This window comes from Megachile rotundata, chromosome 12 (assembly GCF_050947335.1).
Source record: "Megachile rotundata isolate GNS110a chromosome 12, iyMegRotu1, whole genome shotgun sequence".
In the NCBI taxonomy this organism is placed as follows: domain Eukaryota; kingdom Metazoa; phylum Arthropoda; class Insecta; order Hymenoptera; family Megachilidae; genus Megachile; species Megachile rotundata.
In genome coordinates, this window is record NC_134994.1 from 15,915,539 (window position 1) to 15,938,467 (window position 22,929).

Genomic DNA, 22,929 nt, shown 5'->3' on the forward strand with positions numbered 1-22,929 from the left:
TAAATCGAGTAAGTAAAAGCGCAACGCTGAAAGTCTCTTCTACGATATAAACCTGTGTTTACGATGCTTACCTGTGAGCGGAAGCGGCGGAGGCGTATCCAAAGCATCCTTCTCGTCCCGAAACTGTTCGATAACTGGCACGTCTTTGTGATAATATCCAGTGATTTCTATCTTCTTTTCCGAGACGATCACGTTACCGTTGCTTTGGTTTCCGTAGCTGGAATAGTTGGTCATGGACGCGGTCTTTTTTACGAAATCTTCCGAGACAAACGGTTTGGCGTCGTCCGCGCGAGACTCTCGTGTCAACGAGCTCGCGTCCTGGCAAACGTTCTCGATACTCGTCTTGCCGTTTATCTCGATGCTCGGTAAACCGATCTTGCCCACCTCCTGACAAACGTTTTCGACTCTGTCGTCGACCAGGATCGTGCTCGTCGCGTTCACCGCGTTGTTCTCGCGCTGTTTAAAACTCTCGTTAGCCAGGAACGACTCGTCCTCGTTACAGGCGAGTCTGCCGTTCGTCGTCATCACCGACGTCCTCGGGGCAGTAGCCGTCGCCGTCACGAATCGGTACTGCTGGTTACTGCCGCCAAACTCCTGATAGGCTGCTGGAAACTCGTCCCCGTCCGGGGGCAGGCGTTGACCGCCTCCACAGTTGTCCATTCTACCATTTACCGTGTCTAAAATCATACGTATCGTATTTCAAACGGTTCGTGTACGAACACAGGTAACGATCGCTAACGAGGAGTTCGATAGGTGGATGAGCGAATTTCGTTGCGCGAAGATCTACCAACAGCGGCCGAAATTACTCTAGGTCGATACGAAACGAGTCGACATCTGCCATACGCGAACCAGATAGGCGGGTGACGCGTCGCGTAAAGTCGAAGCTTTAAAGAAATTGTCGAAAGCCAAGGCCAAGAGGTCTCGGCACGCGAAAAGAAGTCTCGGTTATTTTAGCGGTTTACGCAATCGAATTAAGTGTACTTTCACGAGCGACGCGGAACGCGTTCGAAACGATCCGCGTTGTCCGTGCGACGAGTTAATTTAACCGAAGGAGTCGCGTGTACGGGAGCAGATCCGCGGTTTCTTCGTAGCCAACCTGATCGCGTTCGAGTCCAAGGATTTCTACATTCTAACACGCACCCACTGATAAAACCGTATTGCTCGTTTATCCGTCGGTTTGTCACGCTCTCCGACTCGAAATTCTAGCGAAACCGATTCAAATTTTATTCGATATCCGGACAAACGAATCTACCGTTCGACATTTTTCTGAAACTTTCGACGCGCTAACGGTGTCGCGAACGTTTCAACGCGAACCACTGCAATTTCGTCGCTAATAAACCGCGTCTTTCTAACTTCTCATTAACATTCCTGTTCGGTTGCCAGTCGATGAAACTAATCTTTCGATACACGAGCAAACCGGTGCTTGTTCCGATATCGCGACACGATGCATCGACCACGTGCCATCGGAAATTCCATTGACCGGTATCGAGGAACGCGCATTATATAATTCGTAGACGAATAGCGCCTACGAGTTTCCTGTTTCTTTCAGTCGCGTTCCGGCCATTTAACATAGAAACGAATTCCTGCGATGGCGTCCCGCTCTCAAAGTCTTTACTTTTCACCGATTTCTACAATTTGTATCGATTCACGAAGAGGTGATTCGTAATTTCTTGGTATCTCCAAAATTTCTCGCATTATTCGCGACGCGTGACGTTCCGCGTTCCAGAGTTGTCGACGCGCGACAACCGCTCGTCGCATCGTTTCACGTTTACGCGCGAACGAATAAACGCGCGCTCTTGCTCTCTCTGCTATCCCTGATATCGGTACAAATATGGTGCGATCGTTGCGACCATCATACCATTCGGAGAGCAAACGCGTAAACAGCTATCGTTTTATCATCGACTAGTGACTCGCAATTTGGAAGAAGTACAACGTATTATCGAGGTATTCGTAACGCTAAGGCGAAAATGGACGTGAAACATTCGATCGAATCACGTACGAATCAATATTATCGCGCATCGTGCCAAACACGTTAATCTTCTAAAAGTATTTTATTTTTTATTTTGAAAAATGCTTTAAACTAACGACGTTTGGGAGTACAAAATTCATTCGACGATTTGTAGTTTCGAGACGAGAGAACAGAAGGAATATTTTCATACCATTTCACATCCACTTATCGCCGTAACAAGTACTGACCTCGACTTCGTCGAAGAAAAAGGCTTCCTGTAGGAAGCTTCCAGCGTCAGGTTTCTCCGCGGCTGACATAATATTCTTTCGCACCGATTTATAAGTTCGTCGACGATCATTCGATACCGTGTAAGGTTCGGACGGGCGTCCAAGATCGGAGGTTTCCTCGAATAAGCAACTGGAAGCGGTCGGGTCGAAAAGCAGCGGCCACGCGAACGAACCACGACCCTGAAGGACCACGATTCGAAGAAAAAGCGGCACTACTCGCGCGGCAACGAGTAAAACAGCAGAGCAGAGAGAGAAAGAGAGAACGAGGACTCGTTCTTGCCGGTAAGAAGGCTCTCGTAAGACTGGACGACATTGCTCGTTCGAGGCCAGCTTCCGTGGTTAGCAGCCAGATCAAGCGTTATGCGTTCGCGCGAAAAAGTGGGGTGGTACGAGGTGTGGTTAGTAAACATTACGACAACCGATACTGTAACTTAATTTTAACGAAGAAACCTACATTTTAACTGCTTTCCCCTTCGATACACTCCCCCGTTTACAACCGAGCACGAGTCGTATACCGCGTCGAGCGCTATCTTTTCTGCCATACGTCTCTCGGAAAATTTCCCCTCTACTTTAATTTAGCATCTATCTCGAAACGATTTCAAGCGATTATCGAATCTCGTCACTGGATATTACCGATTCTTACGAAAACTTTGCACCGCTAAAAATTCATGTTTTTTCTTTTCGTTATCCTGCAGCGAACAGAGTTTATCCGTAACGAAAATATTCGCGGCGTTTCATTTTTGCCGCGATTTAAGTACAGGAGAAAGTATCCGGAGACTCGAGAAAGACACGAATATCGCGAGTTCAAGGATCGAACGTTCCTTCGTTCTCGACGAGAGAACCTTTTCTGGTTCGTCTAGCCGGTTAACCCAATTGCAACTGTAAATTACGTCATTTTGCGTACCGTTTCAATCACCGGATCATTTTCGACGCGATATAAAAATAAACGAAACCTAAATTTTTATGACTTTTTTTCTTTAAAATGCATACATCCGTGAAATATTGGGTCGTATAGTATCGAGTAGCCGATTTCGAAACGTAGAAAGTCTGGTACGATTCGGTGACATAAAAGTACCGCGAAATAGCACTTACGACGTATCAATTTCCCGCTGTTCATGGTTGTTAAATCAAATACGAGCACGCTGTCGTTCTCCAGAAAAAAAAGAATCGGTAAGAAAGGATAGAAAAGAAGAGGAGGAGACCGAAAGACGCTCTTGTCCTTGGCGGACAAAGATCGAAATCGCGTGAACGTGTGTCGGAACCTTGCAGCTAAATAATTGTTATTTTAATCTTTTGCCATTACGTCTTTTTGTTGCGCGAATTCGCGTCATCGCGCTGAAGTGATCGAGTCGAATTTCGAACGGCCATGGACCCTCAAATCGGTTCATCGACCATTAGATTTACGCGATACACGGCCAAGCTTTTATTTTCGACAAGAAATGAATCACCGAGGTAGGACACGTATACGACGGCGATAAGCAATCAGGGTTTTATAATGTACATCGACGGTTTGCTCAGCACTTTCGCGATCTATTAATCTGCCCGCCGAAAACATACGGTAGGAACGCGTGTCAAAGATAATTTCGTTATTCGACGCGTTCGAGAGCGGCTATCGCGTAAAAAATGGTGACGATCGTTACGTTAACGCGTTATGGGACGCGTACGATGCGTTGCCCGTATCGGACACGGTCAAACACTCCGAAGAGACGTTCGTGCGACTAAACACGGACCGCGGGGCCAGTAGCCGTGGAAGAAACAAGGTTTCGTGTCCTTAATTGCACAACGATTTCGATCCATTATCCCAGCCTCCGTCCGTTGATTTGTACATCGAAAAAGTCGATTGTCTTCTCCAGGATACTTAGGCCTAGAAAAGTAGGACGCAACTTAATACGTCGAACCGCGTTGAAGGGTTAATATCACGTTGCAGATCTGCGAATGACCTCGGATACGTCTGTAGGCACGTTTACGCTCGTTGCTCGGCTAAAACGTCCGTTTACGCGTACGATAATTATTGAACATCCTTCGAAACCTCCGATTCGCGAGAGAACCGAGTATCCGTGCGTCTTGGAGAATTAACCTTTTGATATGCCAATGCTGAAACGAGCTTCTTTCCGAAAAAGATAAATACGTTGATCCGATAGTTAATTAGTCGCTTACTAGGCTATGTGGCGCAATCGAATTTACCGATTCGGCGATGAATTAGAAAGGTTGATTTCGTGGCAGTGATCGTGGCCACCGTTACTTCGCTTTTGCACGCCTAGTTCACTCGCGATCGCGCGATTCCCACATTATCTCTTTCGTTCGACGCGCCGTTCGATTTCGACCAATTTTCGGTTAGTTTAACCTTCGATTCGACGATGATGTAGCATAACTATCGGAACCGAAATCATTCTGGGCTAATGTAAAATATCGATTTTAGTTCGTAGCAACGACTGACGACGAACACGAATCAGCAAAGACCGCGTATCCTTCTTCCGCGTATGTTTTCTCGATCGTCGGACGTCTCGACGATTCCCGTTTTCCAGCAACGGCTCACGAACAGTATCGTGACATTTTTATCGAGTCTGCCGGTTAGACAGTGAATATTCCATAATCAGAAATAAGGTCTCAGAATGCGGAAACATCGACGGCGAGTCGTACGTGCTTCGAGACGTCGATGACTCTCGCCGTCGTCGACTATGCTCGGTTCGATTCGTGGGAGCGGCTCTTGAAACGAGTAGGATGCGAATCACACCTCGAGAATCTTATCCAATTAATTTTTTTTAACGCGCGCCACCAGCAGGGTGCTCGAGAGGAAATAAACGAGACGTACACGACGAAAATAATACGATACGCGATCGACGAGCTTCGATATCTGCACGTTCGGTTTTTACTCGCGTTTCCTTCGATGCACGCTTCCCACATTCTTCTTATCTCCGTATCTCTTTTAATTGTATTTTCTTGGAAGTTAGGGGTTGCTTCTAGAGTCAACCGCATGTTTTTTTTTTACTATTACGTAACTATTTCTATCGATAATAGGATTCTTGCTTGTACGGGATATACCTGATAATCTAGCAAAGCCTGTTACGTTCGTTTTGAAACATCCTATACTACACAGGAATGAAACGTCGATGCTCGGACGAGTAAGAAATTATTATTGTCGTTGGATACTGTTCACGATAACGTTATTTTGTTGTTACGTACGTAGCAAAAAGTAGGTATTTATTTTGTTGGAAATTGAACGGGTAAATCAGAGAGTAAGTATCGAATGACCATCGCTAATCGTGGGTACAAACGTTCGATTAGTTCCGTGCGTGAAACAATACCGATCGATTGGACCTATCGCGATATTGCATCTATTTTCAATGGCCACGTAATACCTTATCTAAAGGTATTTCTGACGACGCTTTTAACCATCGACATCGGTCCGAACGCTGTTCTTCGATAACGGTCGGTCTTTCCTTCTTGTCGGAACAAAGAACTTTACGATGGAAACGATAGTTTCGAGACGAACAGTTTTCTTCTCGTAAGCTACCGCGAGGCGTTCATTACCGGTCCCGAACGGATTCGTGACACGACACGAAACGTATCAATGTGAAGTTCGCGGCACGATCGAGGGCGAATTCTTGCGGACTTTCACCGGCCATCGAAGGACGGGCCATCGTCGTAAGTCGTAAACCGTCTCGAGAGCTCGAGAGCATTTGCGGCTTTGACACCATCGCATTGTTGCGGCTCGCGGAACGAGCGTCGCGTCGATCACGTTGCTCGGTACGCTCGGCTTTGTAAAAATCCATTCCGGTCGCTCCCTTTGTAAGAGGAAGCGGTTCCAAGAACGGAGCCAACCGTTCGACGCCTTGGAAATCGAAGCGTACGATTCACGCTCCGCACCGGACAATTTTGCAACCTTTCTCGACATGCTCGAACCGTTTCTAAGCATATTTCGAAATACGCGATAGCAGAAATTCGATATTCTAGTCCGTCCAGCGGTATCTACGAAAGCTGCGAGTAGTCGTCCGAAGCGTTTTCTTACCTGCTTTTCGATCTGCGCCGATGGCCTCGGGGAATCTCGCGTTTCGAACAGTACTGTCTACCTCGTCATTCCGCTCTGCGAACAAATTAGAGGAAAACGAATCAAAGCTTCTCTCCGAGAAAAGAAAGAAAAATTTCCACGATTATTTCCAAGCTGCGATCGCGGCTGACAAATAGCGCGTCGTCGGTGTCGTTTCAATTAAGCGAAATTACCGGAAGACGGTCGCGAAACGAAAAGCTCTGTACGTACACAAACCAGTCCAGCGATAATGAGTCGAGGTAATGGTTGCTAGCTAGTGGACACAGCTGCACAGTTAACTCCATTTGACCCGGTGCTTATTAAACGCGCATCAGATACGTAGACGAGAAGTAGAAAACGCGTACGACACGCGCGTCTCTATTGTTCCTTGTCTCGATCAGACGTTGACATTTTGACAGCGTATCTTTTTATTGTTTATACTTATCGTGTCTCGTATGAACGATAACTACTTAGGCGGCAATTCGTTGACCGAATATCTGCGCGGAGAAACGAGCAAGATACGGAAGAACTTTGAAACGATCCGATAGATAAAAGAACGCGCAATTACGAGAGTCGTAGATTCCGTGAAACGCGCAGCTGTTTCTTTGTCGAACGAATCAAAAAGAAAACGCACTTATGTTTCCGTACGCGAGACCGCGTAACACGATGGCGCCATTCAGCAACCAACGGAATACGCGGAAGACTAAAAAACGGGCTACGAGAACTCGGTTGGTCTCTTGTTTCTAACGACCTTGATCGCTTAATGAACGTTGTTGCCCCGTAACCAGATCCGTATCTCGAGACGCGGCTCCTCCAATATTCCTCCTTCTACCAGTTAACGAACCTTTCAACTCGATCGCTATTAATTAATCTCGATTGTTGGCTCGGGTCTGCTTTCGGAACACGGTCCGAGCAGGAAAGTGAATTTAATCGTTATAATTCTGAAACGATACTCCAAATAGATTTTACGAGTTAACCGACGAAAGATGTCGAGTTCCTTTTCAAGGGGCGAGGACTTTTCGACGGCGATCGAACGGGAAGAAGCTCGACGAAACGGTCGACGGGAAGTTGACATTAAGAGTATCGAAGGGAGAAACCTGCGAAGATGGAAGATGGAGCAACAGAGGAAGAGTAAAAATAGAGAAGAAGAAGAAGAAGAAGCGATCTCGGCAGGAGACGAGGCGCAAGTAGACGAACGGGAGAAGGAGCGAGCAAGAGAGAATCGGAAGTCGAAGAGCGAACGAGACTCGAGAGGAGATGAAAAGAGAGGAAAGAGACCAAGGAAAAATAAGAAGAGTTGTTCTCCTCTCCGGTCTAAGAGGTTGGGAGAGGGTGGCCTTGAGCAGGTCATCACCTCCGGCTGCGGTGCTGATGCTGCTCGTGCTGGACCATCTTAACTTCTTCTTCTTCTTCTTCTTCCTCTTCTACTTGCTCCTTGAACCCTTCTTTACTTCTCTGGCCACTGGCTTATTCGCCAACCTCCTTTAACCTTCTCTTTCTGTCCTTAGCTGTTCCTCTTTTTGTCCTTTCGGCCGTCTCAGTTGCCCCTTCTTTTACTGTTCGTGCGCGTTCTTTACGCTTTTCCAGAGACCTCCATCGCGTTGCACGAAACAATCCGTACGAGCTAACTCTTCGAATTCGTCGGAGAACGTCCGTGACGCGTCGTATCCAAGGGATCTTTTCAGCCGAACGGGTAACGATATAACTTAGATAATAGCTGAACGTACGCGGTTAGTCGTAGGTCGTGGTTCGAGTCGGTAATTTCTATCGACCGATTGCTAACAAGAGAAAAAGAGGAAGCGAGATTTCGAGCGGTTGGATTAACACGAAGGGAATCACGCAAATCGAGTTTGACAAAGTGGATCGTCCGTGACGCCCCTCGAACGTAATGGTCGACGCGTGGCAGCGTCAGTGTCGGCTTTAGCAGGTACAATGCGAAATCGTTTCGGTAAAATCGGCCGGAGAACGCGATCGTAGGACCGGCTCCGTGAGTCGGTGCACCGGCTTAAGTGAATGAGAAAGATAAACATAATAATTACGGCAAATTGCGGGCTGCCGTTGAAAACGGCATCGCTGAACCGGCACACGATGGCAGAAGAAGAACTCGAACGCCGTTAAGTATCAACGATCTCCTCTACGATGACCAACGAAATCAAAGTATGTACCAACATCGCGTAACTTCGATGCTCGATTAAGCGCGCGTAGAATCGAGCAATTTTGCTTCCGAGTCGGGCACACGATTCGATCAGGAAAAATGCAAAATTATTTATACGAGAGGAGCGCAAAGTGTCATTCGGTTTCGTAGAATACGACTACGCAAACACTTTGTCGACGTGGTTGATTCTTCGTTGGACTCGCCGATCTGTGTATATCGGTTGACTCATCGTTGCTACCAACGAAAAATATTCAAGTCGATACGTCATAAGCGTTATTTCGTACTACTTTTATGTCATCGAATCACGTCACTTTTATTAACCGCGACTCGAAGAGACAACGATCGTGCGTAACAAGAAGATCGAATTTTCGATACCGGGAAAAGACCTCGAAGCTGAACGATTTACGACAATGTCGATCACGCGATGCGTCGACCTCGACCCAGTAACTTCCAGGCCACGCTTAGCTCGAAGGTTGCCGATCGAAACCATTTTCGATCGCGCGAATTCCGTCGGTTCAAACTATCAAAGACAAATCAAGAACACGAACGACCATAAATTTCGCTTATCCACGAGTCGATAATCGATCGATTAACATTTCAGCAGTTTTAATTATTCGATACGTCGTTCGTAGCTCATAGCTAAGCGGTGCACCGCACAGGAACGGTCAGTGTTTCTGAAATCCAGCTTCGAATTTGTTCTCGGCCGTCAGGTAATCATCGAGAATTACGTCTGCACGCGATACTAACACAGCCTTCATGACCCGCTGAAATAATAAACGATCTAACAGAGTGTATCTTGCGGGTTATAGCGACCCGAGAGCAGTTGGCGCCTGCCCGATAAACCAACCTCGTTTGTAACGAACACATCGGTGCGTGTCGTGCAGAAATTTAATACGATATGTATGTACAGGATCGTACGCGAGCACGCACGTGGAGATGCGTCCGATGAATGAGCTAATTGTGCCGTCAACGCCGCGAATTCCGTCTCCTTTTATTCCTCGCGCGCCTTCCTTTTCTCGGCCGTTTGCTTTTCATCGGCGATGGGCTAATGATCGTTTGAAAAATCACTTTCAACCGATACAAGGGTAAAATCAACACGAGATACATGTAGCGTGTAGAATAAAAATTGTTTTCCAAATGTTCAGCGGATGATACTGTTGCGCTTCTGCGAAGCTATAAGAATGATCAGGGTCAGGATTTTGTCGAAACGTAGGCGCGAGTGGGAATCGAGCGAGAAAAGGTAAAGAAGGATCGATCGATAGGGCTTCGTTGTACCGGCGATCGAGCGTGATTTCTTGGAGAAACAACGACGGAATGAGACGGTAAATAGTTGGTGGCAGGTGTAGCCCATCTGCGGTGTCAGCTGCCAGCAAACCGAAGCCCTTGTCACGGTCTCTACCCTCGAGATTCAAAAAATATCCTGCGAGCCGCAGCTGTTGCTCGTGCGCTTTTCTTGTGGGTGGCGAGTGAAAGTGCAGCCTCGAGGTCAACGTCGACGAATTCAATTTTTCTACCGACATCTTTCGACGAATCTTAAGAAAATTTTACTTCGCGATTACCGTTTCGAGATAAAGAACGTGTACGCGAAGACACGTTTTACCGAGAAACGTGTTCCGAGCGAGAAGATTGCTCGTCCGAAAGATTTTCTTTGCGTTCGAAGAACGAAAGCGACCATTTGCCGGATCTTTTCTCGTCTCGTGAGCTTTTTTCGACAGCCCACGGATCCGGAGGAGAATCTTTTTTTACCCACGGAGCTGCTGCACACTACATACACTCGTTAATGTTCCACATCCTGCCGTCGAAAGCGTACTCTCGTCTTCCCTACGACCGTCGTGGACGAGCGAATCGTAATTCACAGTGTCTCCCGTAATTGCTACGTAATCCTTCGCTCGGCAGCTCGAAAGCAAAGTTTTCCCTTTCGACCGAGTCTCGTTCGACACGGTAACGCGACGATGACGCGATCGATTCGTGAGTCAGATGCGAATCGATTTAATGATTCACTCCATCGCCCGAGATTACACCGGAATCGTCGAATTCGTACGAAACTTCCGACGATCCGATTCGACGTTAACGACCCAAAAGCGTCGGACGTTTTCTTTTTTTCTCACGGAATCGTATTCGATTTATTCGATCAGCACTGGTGCGCGAATTTTCAACGGCGATCGAAGCGAGTAAATACGCGAGAAGTCGGGACGCGGAAGAGATAAATATTGGAATACCTTTTCCAGTGACGGATCGAACGATTCCGAGGAAACATTCGGTAGTTGGTACGTCGTCGAGTCGTGTCGCGACTCCCTGGAACCACTCGGCTTTCGGTATCTCTCTTCGCTGGATCACGATTCCGAATCTCGTCCGAACACTTTGTAAACCGAGCGTATTCGAGCGAGAAAGAAGAATCGACGACGGTCAAAGATTTTCACCTCGTCTATTTCGTGTCAATATAGCGACGAATTACAACGGTCTGTTTACGAATCGATGATTTTCGATAACTGGTACGAGCAAGATTTCGCTCGTAGAAATTTGTCCGTTTTTTTCCCCTTTTCTTTTGTTCGTAAATTAAGCGGCAACGAACCGAGGAAACGCTTACACCGTTACGATGTGTTTCGCGACGAAGAATACGGAGAAAAGTAATATTTTGACAAGTGCAGAAAGAAACACGCGAGACCGAGAGCAGACGAGAAAGCTCTTGGAACGTTTTGACTCGGAGCGTCGAGAAGAGACTGGCGAACGCCTTTCTGCCTCTCTGCCTGAGACATCGTTGGCCATCCCTTTCCACCAATGACGAGGCTTCCTTTACTGGTCTCTCACGGAGAGACCGTGGTACCTTTACTCTTGATAGGTTACCTTCGAGTTAACTCGACAGGATCGTAAAACGTGCGCGTGCATACAAATCGGTGCTTCGATGCGTGAAAATCGCAAGGATTTTCGGTAACACCCGGAACAGCCAGGAAACCTGCCCCGTTTCGTCATCCGAGAATTTCTCTCGACACTCGAATGGTTAGGGACATGCTCGTACAATAAACTTCCTCGCGAGTAAATTTACATTGTTCGTTTCGTTTATTAGAGTTCAGAGTTGTTAGAAATACTTAGAAAAGAAGATATTCGAGTTCGAAAGCTGTGGTACCGAAATTCAAACGACGTATTAGGACCGCGAAACGCGCGAAACGTCCGCGAGGCTGGTCAGACGACCAATCGGACGTCGAAGATGTTGGATCGTAAGAGACGCAGCGGAGATGCGCGGTAGATATATCGATTCGCAACGATGCGTCGATCGTATGCGACAATTACTGTCAGTCAAGTTGGTCGCGCAATCTCTGTCACGGGTCAAAAGTACAACGAGGATCGGTTGGAAAAAACGTGGATATCGTGTATGCGCGCGAATCGTCGCGAACAAAAGGAGTCTGCTTTTTTTGTCGCGTTCGCGGTGTGTCGTTGTTCGAGAGATCGCGGATCGATAATATATTCGCAGCGACGATGACCACGCACGGTGCGACTTTTGTCGGCAGAAAAAAATCCGCGTCTCGAGTTTCGCGTACGCGTACACCTTCGATCGCGAGCGTTTTCTTCGTTCGTCGATACAACTCGACTTCTCCGATCGAACGTCGAACGTATCGCGTTGCTGTACGAATTTGGAGGGAACGGCCACTTAACCTTACCGAACGCGACGAGGAACCAGCAGCGCCCCGCGCATTCGCGTTTCGCGACGATTTCTCGTTGCAGATCTTCTTCCGCGATACAACGCGACTCGTCTTTGTCGTTTCGTCAGACGGTTTCGAAGAGAACGCTCGTTTAACCTTACCGAACTCGAACGACCAGCAGTCCGGTAACGTTCCACGTTTCTTCGAGAGGGTGTGTACGCGTCGCATGAAAATTTGACAGGGAACGGCCGATTAACCTAACCGAACGCGATACACGATGTTTTATAACGTTTCGCGAACGCTGTTTCGTCGAGTGGCGTGCGAGCAAACGAAACTAACAGACAGTTTCGCAAACGATAATCGCGCAACAGAATTTTCCTGCGGCGAAAACCCATCGTCGACGATGCATTATTCAACGATCGGCAATTCTTGACCACTCGAACGAGGAATTTCGAGGAAGCTACGCGTGCAACCTTGTTACCAGTCTAGCAACGCAACACGGAATGTTTTGGTACGTACGTACACATATGTATAAACAATACCTCGACGTTGCATGCGTCTCGAGTTATATTTTCGCGTTATCGATAGTCGGTTCATGCATGATTCATGACGGCTAGAATCCTACATAGAATCGTCCTGCGACTGCATTTCGGAAACGTACGAGCACCGGTAAACGACGATTAGCATAACGCGTCGATCGAAGCGGACTGACCGAGTACGCGGACGTTTTCCGTAAAACGATAATACGTATCCGAGTTTGCGAATCGGTCGTTAGATGTCACAATTAAACATCGACCTTTCCGAGGGAAATTATTTTCTCCTCGATGGTTACGAAAGAAAAAAAAACTGAGCTATTTCTGTCGAGATCGTTATGTAAGTTTCGGATGAAAGGACGGAGAGACCAAACGTCCGACGAGTTTACCGTCGAAGCGCGAATCACAGTTCGCGGTAGAATCTTGTTTTCGGAACGCGGTCGTTTTCATTTTTCGAACGTACGTATTCCCCGGAGGGCTTAAAAGGCGTTCGCGCAAAGTGACGAGGCGAACTCGTTCGATCGAGTTTCGAAGGTTATTCGGTAACTCGTAACTTGTACGAATTACCGCTAACCGAAGAGGCGCATTTTACATGCAAGACGCGTCGCGTGCTCCGATATCCCTGACAATGACGAACGTGACGCAAATGATGGATGCATACTTGTAAAGGCCGTCTCGTTGACACGCGACGCGTGTACCAAACTTAAAATTGTATCCAGAATTTTGTGGTTGTCGAACCGATCGACGTCTGGGTGGCACGCGACCCGGATCGCGATCGCTAACGGAATTCGCCGATATTAGAAAGTCCACGACATTATTTTTCGCCCATCTTTTTCTGAAACGCTGCGCGACGAATCGTTGTCGATAGAAAAATTGGTAGAAAGATCGAAAACGGCAGAGGGTTAACGACGGAGGAGAAGAAGAAGAAGAAAAGCGCGAGGTTCGGCGGCGGCTCAAAGGATAGTCACGCGTCGTTGATTAGTTAGCGCAAGAATGTTGACCGTGCAAAGTTGAGCGCGAACGCGTGGGAAAGCGGCGCGGAAGAACGCCGACGTCGCGTCGCGATGAAAAATCGGTGTCGCGTTTTATTCTATTCGCGGGCGACGAACGATCGGGTGACGAGAAAACGCTGAAAACGAAAGTCTCGCCGGTGTCGTTCCGACCGAAATCGTAAACTCGAAACTTTCGGAGTACGATCCCGTCGTGGATCTAATTGGTAGAGCTGGTCCGGCTCTCGCACCAGGAATTCGTGCAAGCCGTGCAGATTCTCGCATTCCAACGATACCAGAGGTCCGGCTTCTCTCCCTCTCTTTCTGCATTTATAGAGCTGCTCGCGCCAAGTTTGAACTCGCCCAGTCCTTCCTTCGCGAAACGGAAGATGCTCGACCGGTTTCTTTTTTTTTTCTGCCGGGCCGCGCGTTAGAACGCGACCACCGAGCAGCCGCTCGCTCGAGGAATCTTAAGCCGGGTTTACACGCTCGTGCAATATGCACGGACCGTAGTCGCGTTCGATCTTATTACGCTTTTCTCGAAGGATGGCGTTTCGAGAACATAGACACGGGACAAACGATTACCTGTATGCTCGTTTATCTCGGGTTTCGCGCTTTTCGACATCGCATCGAACGATTCGAACGCGATATCGTCGACGTCGTCGCCGCTGATTCGGTCTCGTTTCCGAGTTTAATTTAGTTTCGCGCGATACGAAACGCTTAGGTCGAGAGCTTCCAGCAGGTGGCACCACGAGATTCGACGGGCGGTCGCCCGCGATATTTCGTTTCGAGCACCGCGATTCTTAAAAGTTTCGGGGCGAGCCAAAACGAATATCGTTTACACCGTGATTTTATCCGAGGTCGCGATCAACGCGAGATATATCTCTCTCTCTCTCTCGCCGGTCTGGACAACTTTTTGACCGATTAAACGTTCGTCGTTGTCGCGCGTTCGAACCCGAAGGTTATCGATAACGACTGGTCGTCCTCGCGAACAGGATCGAAAGAAACCGATCTTTTACCGGTGTCTAACAAGCATTCGGACAATGTCGTCGCTCACAACGGAGTCGGAGGCATTCCGAAGGGATAAAAATCCGCGCTGATCACGCGCGGCAAGCTCGCTGCACGGATCTGGTCGCCGCTTGATGGGCTCGTGCTCGTTTTCTCGGCTGTGTTTTAGCGCCTCGCCTCGAGTCAACGAGGCCGAGTTACTGCCACGTCGACGATAAGTCAGTCGACGAACCGTGTACTCTCCTGTTTGGTCGAGCGTAACTGTAAAGGGACGTTTCCTGTCTCCTTTTGATCCGAGGCCGTCGCGGTAAAAGGCGGCTGTTGCTTTTAAAGCCGAAAATTTACGCGAACGCGTCCGCGGACCGCGACGATAAACTCGATGACGCACGAGCTTGTATCGCATGCGTGTATTTCGCGAGCAGCGGGAACTCGAAGCTTCGAACGCTGTTAGGTAGGCACGAAACGACGGAGGCTACGGCCACGCGGTAAATCGTCCGATACGACTTTCGGGAAACGGCAGCTTTCGATAATTTCCGATACTTTATTTCGATCGCTTCGATTATTCCGAGCGACAATTCACACGCGAGACACGCGACACTCGGAGTATGACTTATCGAAACTAATCGAATCGATGCCGGAGCGTCGAGCATCTTCCGGGTCGGCGCACAGGAATGTCGTCGTTTCGATCGGATATATCGGTTGCGCGTAGGCGCCGAGCAGATCCTTTCGGATTCCGTTCTCTATCGATAAACTATAACGAAAGGGTTGTCCATCCATGGTAAATATGTTTATGGCCGGCACGCGACGCACGATTACACATATAGGGAGTACCGAAAAATGCTGCGACGACGCGCATTTTCGTTGTCGAGATACGATCGGTCGTAAGCCTCGCGACAGAGTTCCGGGGTGGCCCGTTTAAACGGCGCAATCTTCCGTCGACGATCAGCGATCGTTTAGCCCCGTTGTTTCTCGAGCAACGTCGCTTCGAGGCATCTCCGGTGATTTAACATCGATAGTTTCTTCGAATGATCGATTCGGCTAATCATCGTTCGTGACCAGAGTTCCGTGGATGCGGACGGCGAGTTATCACGGTGATTTGCCTGGGTTAATGCACCGCGAACGTGCGCACCGCGGCGATACGTTAGAGGGCGGTCGATCCTTTCGTTTGTTCGTTCGTCGAACGACGTTTCCCACCGTCGATCTACTCGCCGCTAATCGTATTCGAGAACCGCCTGTCTCTCCGTGTCGCGGATCACGCGTAGCGAGATTATCGTCGTTTCCATCCGACGAGCGATCATCGACACCGGTTACGTAAGCCGGTAACCGGATAATCGGTGGAAATGATAAACGATCGGCGAGAAAAGAAGCTGGATACGTATTCGCGGGCGGTCGTGTCACCGCGTTCCATCGCTCGAGACTCGTACAGGCAGCGCTTCGGGTGAATAGTAGCTAGACGCGCGGAGGAAGGCACGAGAGACGGCGCGACGAGTGTGGGTGGTTGGTCAGGGTCTGTCGGGGTATATGCTAGTCACAACAATATGGCGATCGTAAGCGCATACCCGTGGCTCCGGCAGTGGAGCCGCGTCTGGACGAACACGCGCTGCGGTGGCTTGACCGCGCTCAAGGTCCTCCGTTCCCTCCTTGATCGCCTTCCTTTCCGAGATCTTTCACTTAGCTGCGCTCCCGATCCTACGAAAAATCCTCTTCTTTCGACCCGAGGATGCTTCGTTCCGCGTTGCTGGCAATCGGACCAATCCGTCGGTGCAACGCGACGCGTTACTGCTCGAACGAATCTGGTATGGCGCTTTCGAACGGCCATCTTACCCCGCCGACCGATCGTTTTAGTGCTTGCCCGTTTTATCGGGTCGCGATTAGACTTATTAAAGCACGAAGCACGAACGATTATCCGGTATTAGGCGAGCCTACCAAAACCTCTCGCAATTAGGCGAAAGTCTGCGAAAGTACCGTGTCAACGAGCACGGATACAAGGTCCGAGGATAAATATTTCGAGCGAGGTTCAATGGTATCTCTTGATTCGGTCAGCCGACAGGAAACAGATATTTTTAGCGCGCGGAACCGGGTGTCGCATCGTTTCGCCTTCGATTTCCCACGTAAGTCGCGATCCATCTTTGGCGGACAATGAGTAGCAACGGGCGCCTGTTCGGTCTCGGATGCCGGATAGGGGCGAGAAGGAATTCTTAGCGTCGAGGGTGCGCCGCAACACACCTTTGTCTCTCGTTCGAGAGATCTCTGCCTCCGTTTCGAAGGCTCGTTCGCTCGAAAGCAGAGAACGTTAACGGCCGCGCGTAACGCACCGAGATTAATGCGTAACCTTTATGAAGCGCGACGCGACGCGTGGGCGTGCGTTCCGCGCGCGTTCTCCGCTCCAGCGAATTCCTTCCACCTCAACGTCTAGAACCTTACCTACCGTTCGCTCTTTTAAACGCGACATTTTTCTCCTCCGACTTGTCACCTTCGTACCGCTGTCGCTTGTTCGCTTCGCTACCAGTTTCTTATCGGTACAGTCGTTTCTGGACCGCTACTTTCCTACTCGATATATAATACTCGATATCGTAGTTTAATCGCGACGCGATTTCTTTACGCGTCCGTTTCTCGTTAACGGGAAGAAATAGGTGTAAGTAAATGGAGTAACGAAGTCGTCAAGTTATCTACTTACCACTTGCGTCTTTCTTGCTCGGCGATTCCTGCCGTTCCGATTTCTCCGTCGCGTTACTTTCGCTGTCGCTCGACTCTTTGTTCCTGCAAAACAGCGAAAAGTTTCTTATTTTCGCGCCGTAAACCTGTCGTCGGATGCTTATCGATCAATTCTTTTTTTTAAACGTTTGTCAAACATTTAAGGTCCGTAAGGTGAACGTAAATCTCCTGTACGCGTCTACTTTACCTTCGCGTTCAGATTTTATACAAAATCACGTACGTAAACGTTTTATCGATGCAATGGATAACGGATGATTCTTTGTCGAAACAATCGACAAAAAGAATCACTTTATCGTCGAAGAGTCGAGAACAAACGATAAGATACCGACAAAACGTTCGCGTAGCCAAGACGGTAATGAGATTTTTTATGCCGTCGAACGACAAGTTGTTGAAAACGGTTAGGAAATTCGATAGATTCCTTTAGACATCGACGCGAGAGAAAACTTACGCGTTCGTGTATTCGAGAGAATTCGTTTCCTCTTCCTCGCCTATGGTGGCCAAATTACTTTGCCAATAGTAATCGCCGTCGTCGCTTTCCTCGCTCGTATCGTCATCTTCGACGCTTCCCTTTTCGTTCCCTGTTCCGTTCACGGTCGGTTCACGCGGACCGATATCGTTGCACGAACGATAAGAATCTTGGATCGATCGTCCATCGATCGACGACGAAACCGTATCGTCCGAACGATCCGTCGTCTCGCATTGAAAATCAATAGGCTCGTTAAATTTCGTGCTCATCTCGTGTTCCTCTTCCGAGTCTTCTTCGACTTCCGTCGAGATGGTTCTGCTTCTCGATTCCGGTTTCATTCTCTCATACGTTCGAACGTTCTCGCTATCGCCGTTAACTCGGTCGTTCTCGGCGCCCTTACCTTTGCTCTTGTCATCCTTAGAATTAGCGATCGTCGGCGAGAAAGCCTTCGCCTTCCTTATTTCGATTATCTCCAATACTTTATTCGTTCTTAGTCCCTCGTCCTCGTAAACGTTGTAGTTCTCCATCGATTCCGTATCGTCCGTCTCCTCGGTTCTCTCCTTTTCCGTAAAATCTTGCTTCTCGTTCCGAAAATTCTCTTCGGCAAGTTGTCCGTCGCGGTTGTTGCCGTTAACGTCGGCCTCCTCCGTGGTCGCGTCCTCTTCCGTTTTCGCGCGAGTAACTTCGATCGCGTTCGCGTCCGTTCTCGGCGGAACGGTAGGCGGCGGAGGCGGCGGTAGCGGCGGCGGCGGTGGAGGCGGTGGCCTCTTTCGTCGAATCTTCGCGTCTCTTCGGGGTAACGGTTTCGGCGGTAAAACGGGCGCTTCCGATCGGCCATCGACGGTTTCCGGACTCGATCGTTGTTGACGCTGTTCGACGACTCGATCGTTGCTCGTCTGATTGACGTTGATCCTGTTTACGTGATTCCTGACAGGCAAAGGAGGCGGTGTCCTGCTCGAGGATCCGCGTCCCTTCGATTTCTGCAACGTCGACGACGAGTCCAAAGCGTTCAGTTCCTCCTCGTCGTCCTCGTGTACGCTGTTAACGCGCTCGACGAGTTCCACGTCGTCTTGAATCGGTCGGAAATGCGTGGTCGAGTCGGCGGCCAGATCGGCCGTGTAGAAGAGATCCGGTCTGGGTTCGTGACCGTAACTCAACGGAGCGTCTTGGAAGCTCAACGGTGGCTGAAAAGTGATCGTCTCCTCGATCAGCACCGTGTTCGGTGCCACCACCGCTGTCACCTTCTCGACTTCTCCTCGAGACTCGACGTGGGTCACCGCCTCCGAACTGGCCAAACGGCGCAGCAGATAATCGGGCGGATCGGACGAATAATCGGTCTCCGGATCGTCGAACGGGCATATCGCTTTGGACAATTGCAGATCGCCGTTCGAGTCCTGATCGATTCGAGAAAATTCGCTAGGTTGCTCGGACGCGGTGGACGCGGTCGAGACGGTCGACACGGTCGATACTCGGTCGGACGTGGAGAATCGGTCGATCACCGTGGACATCGAACTTCCCGTGTCGTCCGAAGCGCTTCCGTGGGTCGATCCGCACTGAGACCTGGCGTCCACGTACACCATAGCTTCCGGGGGTTCCTACGGACATATCTTACATTAACCTCCAGATCGACGCTTTTCGATTCGGATACGCGATCGACACCCGATAACAACCTGTTTCGATTTCGCGAACTCCGGCGAATCCTTCGGACTCTCCTGAACCGATCCATCGAGGATCTTCGGCGAAGACTCGCAGCTCTCGAACGAAGTCGACTTGCTGTCGACGATGTTGCCGGTTTGCGAGCCAGGAGAACTGGTTTGCGAATCGCTCCGCGACCTGGATCCGTTCCAGGACTTCTTCACAGGACTCGGATTAGCTTCGCCGTCGGCCAAGCCTCGGGCTTGTCGCAGCTTTCGCGGCGGTACGGGGGGAGGTACCGATGGCAATTCTGGCGGCACTTTGCTCTTCTCCGGTGACGTTTTTTTCTCGGCGCTCACCACCTCGGGCCTGAGAGCTCCTCTGCACCTGACCACCAGCTTGATAACCAGCTGCGATTCCTTCAATCTCCTCACGCAATCTAATCGAGTCATGTGTGTCACTGGTACACCGTCTATCGAGAGTACCTGCAAAGAAAAGAAGAGAGCCAATGATGGGACCGTGTGCGCGTCGCGAGTCACGCGACGAGAGGCTCGTTTCTTATGTATGCCGCGAGCAAACCGCGCCCCGGTTCTCCTGGGAATCGTTACACGGAATTACACAGGGGGCACGTCGCGAATTACCAACTCCACGCTGAACGGTAGCCGTTCGAAAGAAAAGCATCGATTACCTCGTCGCCCTCTCCCAAGGTGCCCCACGAGCATTTAGCCCTGCTCGCCGGACTTTGTTCCGCGCAGCTCTGCACGAACAGCCTCCTGACCCGTTCGGAAGTCTTGTTGCCTCCTTCGAACTTCAAGCCGAATCCTAATCGTTCTCCGGGTAGTCGGAACACCTCGACTTCCTCCTCGAGAAGTCCATCGACGCCGTTCGCCTGGTTTTTCGTCGGGCTCGTAACCGCTTCGTCGTCCTTTTTCCCGTTTCCTATCGACAGCACCGTGACGAAGTTCTCTTTCGGCGGCGGTTGACTGTCGACGCTGACCACCGTCACGAAATCCTCCGTTGTACTCTTCACGACATCCATTTTCCGGATCGTGGTTAAACCGTTCCATTCATCGCGAACACCTCGTTGATCTTTACGGCTCCGGAATGTTGGCCACTCCCTGAAAACAGGTCCCTGCTATTGTAGACGATCGGTGTCGTAATCGACGGACAAGTTCTCCAACGGATTCGAGGTAAGTTCGTCCGTTTCGTCGGATCTCTTCGCGGTTCTCTCGTTTTCTAGTTTCGTATCGATGCTTCGAGCCGTCGATCGACGATTATCGCGACTTTCTCCGTTAATTTCATACGGCGCGATGAACCGGCTTCGAACGAGTCGCGAGCTCCTTTTATTTAGGTTTCGAGGATTATACGTTAGAGAGGTTCGTTGACGTTATCGGTTATAATTATTTCTTTCTTACCGTCGCGAGATAGAATTTGTCCGTTTTAATCGCGCTGTATTTCGTTCGTTTCGCGAATAAATTGTTTATCCGCGAACGAAAAAATACGGATCGACCGAGATCCGGCGAGTTAACGCGACGGTAAGCGAGATTTGCTCGGTCGAGGGAAATTGGAATGCGTGCACCGTTCGCCGCGCAGAAATCCGGTGAATTGTCATCGACGCGGCCAACAGCCGAACGAATAGACTGCGGTAAACTGTGTCACGTAGCGTCGGAGATCTTCTCGGACGGTCATTAAGCGTTCTTTAACTACGTGCCAGCGCGGCGTACTCGCGTGACCAACTTAACGCGGAACTTTCATGTTTCTCGTTCTATGTTACTGCTCGCTTCCCCGACTACCCATGGTACTGTTACAATACCATTAAGCCGCAAATTGCAAACAAATATGAACGCGCGTTTCCATGTAAATCGCCGTTCTTGATAATTCTTCTCGTTAAAGTGTGCCGTCGTTTTCACTGCAATAATCAACGCGTTAATTACGGAAAAAAAATGGTGACTATGCAAGATTCGTTATGCTTTCGTTTCCCTTTCGCCTTATGTTCTTCTTCGACCGAATCTTCCCGCTCGCTTGATCGATTTTTCTTCCACGAGCTCGCGCTCGGGAATCTGACTGTTCGAGAAAATATCTTTGCAAAGACCGGAGAAGACCGGTAGCGCCGCATCGGCCAATAAGTGTTCGGGGACGACTCTTTATTCACCGCCTCCGTCCGTTTTCACTCGTCAGCATCCCGATCCTCTAACGATACGTATATTCTCGTCGCGAGAAAGTATGTTCGTTTCCATCTAACCGAACACGCGGCACGTTTTCCCTTCCCTTCCCTTTTCGTCGCCGTTGCTTCTTTAGCCAACCGATTCCCGTAGAACGCGACAAATTAGAAAGTAGATTGACCCGGGGTCGCTGGTTCGCGATCAGCTGATCGCCGCCATTGAATCACGGTCATAATTTTTCATATTTTCACGGTCCTTTCCGAGCCTTTCTCGCGCTGTTCGACCGAATGGAAAGTCTCTTCCTCGGAGTCTCGTAAATCGGTCGGTGAAACATCGACACTCGCGGCTCGTCTAACGCGTATATCTTTAATAGACAACGGGATAACTCTGGCTTATTTTTATCGGACATTCGAGGAACGAACGCGAATCCGTTCGCGAATCATAAGACTGGTTGGAAGGTAAAAAATTGATTCGTGGACCGAGAAGGGCGCGGGGGAAGCCGAAGAACCATACAAGTGCTCGTAACGGAATTCGTAGCCGCAGGCCCGAGCTCCGCCACATTCTCGATTCGCCGGAGTACGCGCTCTCTCGGTTACACGGCACCCACCAAAGCACCTTGCGAAAATATCGCGAAACGCGCCCGATCGATTCCATCTGATGGCCCCGATACCGCTTCAAACTTGACACAGAAATCTTAAAATTTAGTTTCGCGCTCTTTTCGAACATTTAATTATCCTTTCGAACCGTCGACGGATCGAGCGAATAATCGTATTTAGTTACACCGACGATATATCGCCTGTATCGATCGCGAAAGAGGAAATTACGGGCGCGCGAGAGAGGAACCCTTCAACTGCTCATCCGCCTTGACATCCAAAACTATACCGCATCCTGATAAATGCACGGCTCGATTACGAGCAGGTAATCGGTTTGTCAAACAACCGGGACAGCTGAACCTGCTCCGAATTAATAAACCGCTCGAAACTGACCTACAACTCTCCCCCGTTCTCATCGCGAACAGACTTATTCTACTTTTCGGTCTGCTCCCTCCGCTCCGTATCTACTCTCGCGTCGCTCGTTCCGCTAAACGTTGAAACGCGTCCTACCGCTGCCAGCGCGAAGGTAGTTGGCCTTATTCGGAAGTAGGTATCGGCTGTTCCGCGCGGAAATGTTTACACTCGGTTAAGCGACGGTCTCTCCCGTGGAATTCTGCATTTTCCCAGCCCGTTAAACGACGGTACAATGCGGCAGAATTGCGTAACAAACTCGTTCTCCGTCACGCTTCAGGGATTTTGACGGTGTACTCCATTCATTATTACTCGAATCTTCGTGCATTCATCTCGGCGAGAAAAGCGTCGTAAAATTCGAC

General features: G+C 49.5%; 1 protein-coding gene across 4 annotated transcripts in view; it reads right to left on the bottom strand.

Annotated features, from left to right (window-relative positions):
- bbg (PDZ domain-containing protein big bang) overlaps window positions 1–22,929 on the bottom strand; it is a 29,997-nt gene that overhangs the window by 4,924 nt on the left and 2,144 nt on the right. For 3 of the 4 annotated variants that reach the window (XM_076537725.1, XM_012281121.2, XM_076537724.1), the window contains exons 2-7: window positions 20,090–20,519; window positions 19,437–19,886; window positions 17,749–19,361; window positions 17,263–17,345; window positions 6,245–6,319; window positions 72–677 (exon numbers count right to left, since the gene is read on the bottom strand). In XM_076537725.1, coding sequence (XP_076393840.1) covers window positions 72–677; window positions 6,245–6,319; window positions 17,263–17,345; window positions 17,749–19,361; window positions 19,437–19,886; window positions 20,090–20,440 — 3,178 coding nt within the window. In that variant the 5' untranslated portion in view covers window positions 20,441–20,519. The remainder of the gene's footprint in view (window positions 1–71; window positions 678–6,244; window positions 6,320–17,262; window positions 17,346–17,748; window positions 19,362–19,436; window positions 19,887–20,089; window positions 20,520–22,929) is intronic. The other variant, XM_012281122.2, reaches the window with a different exon arrangement.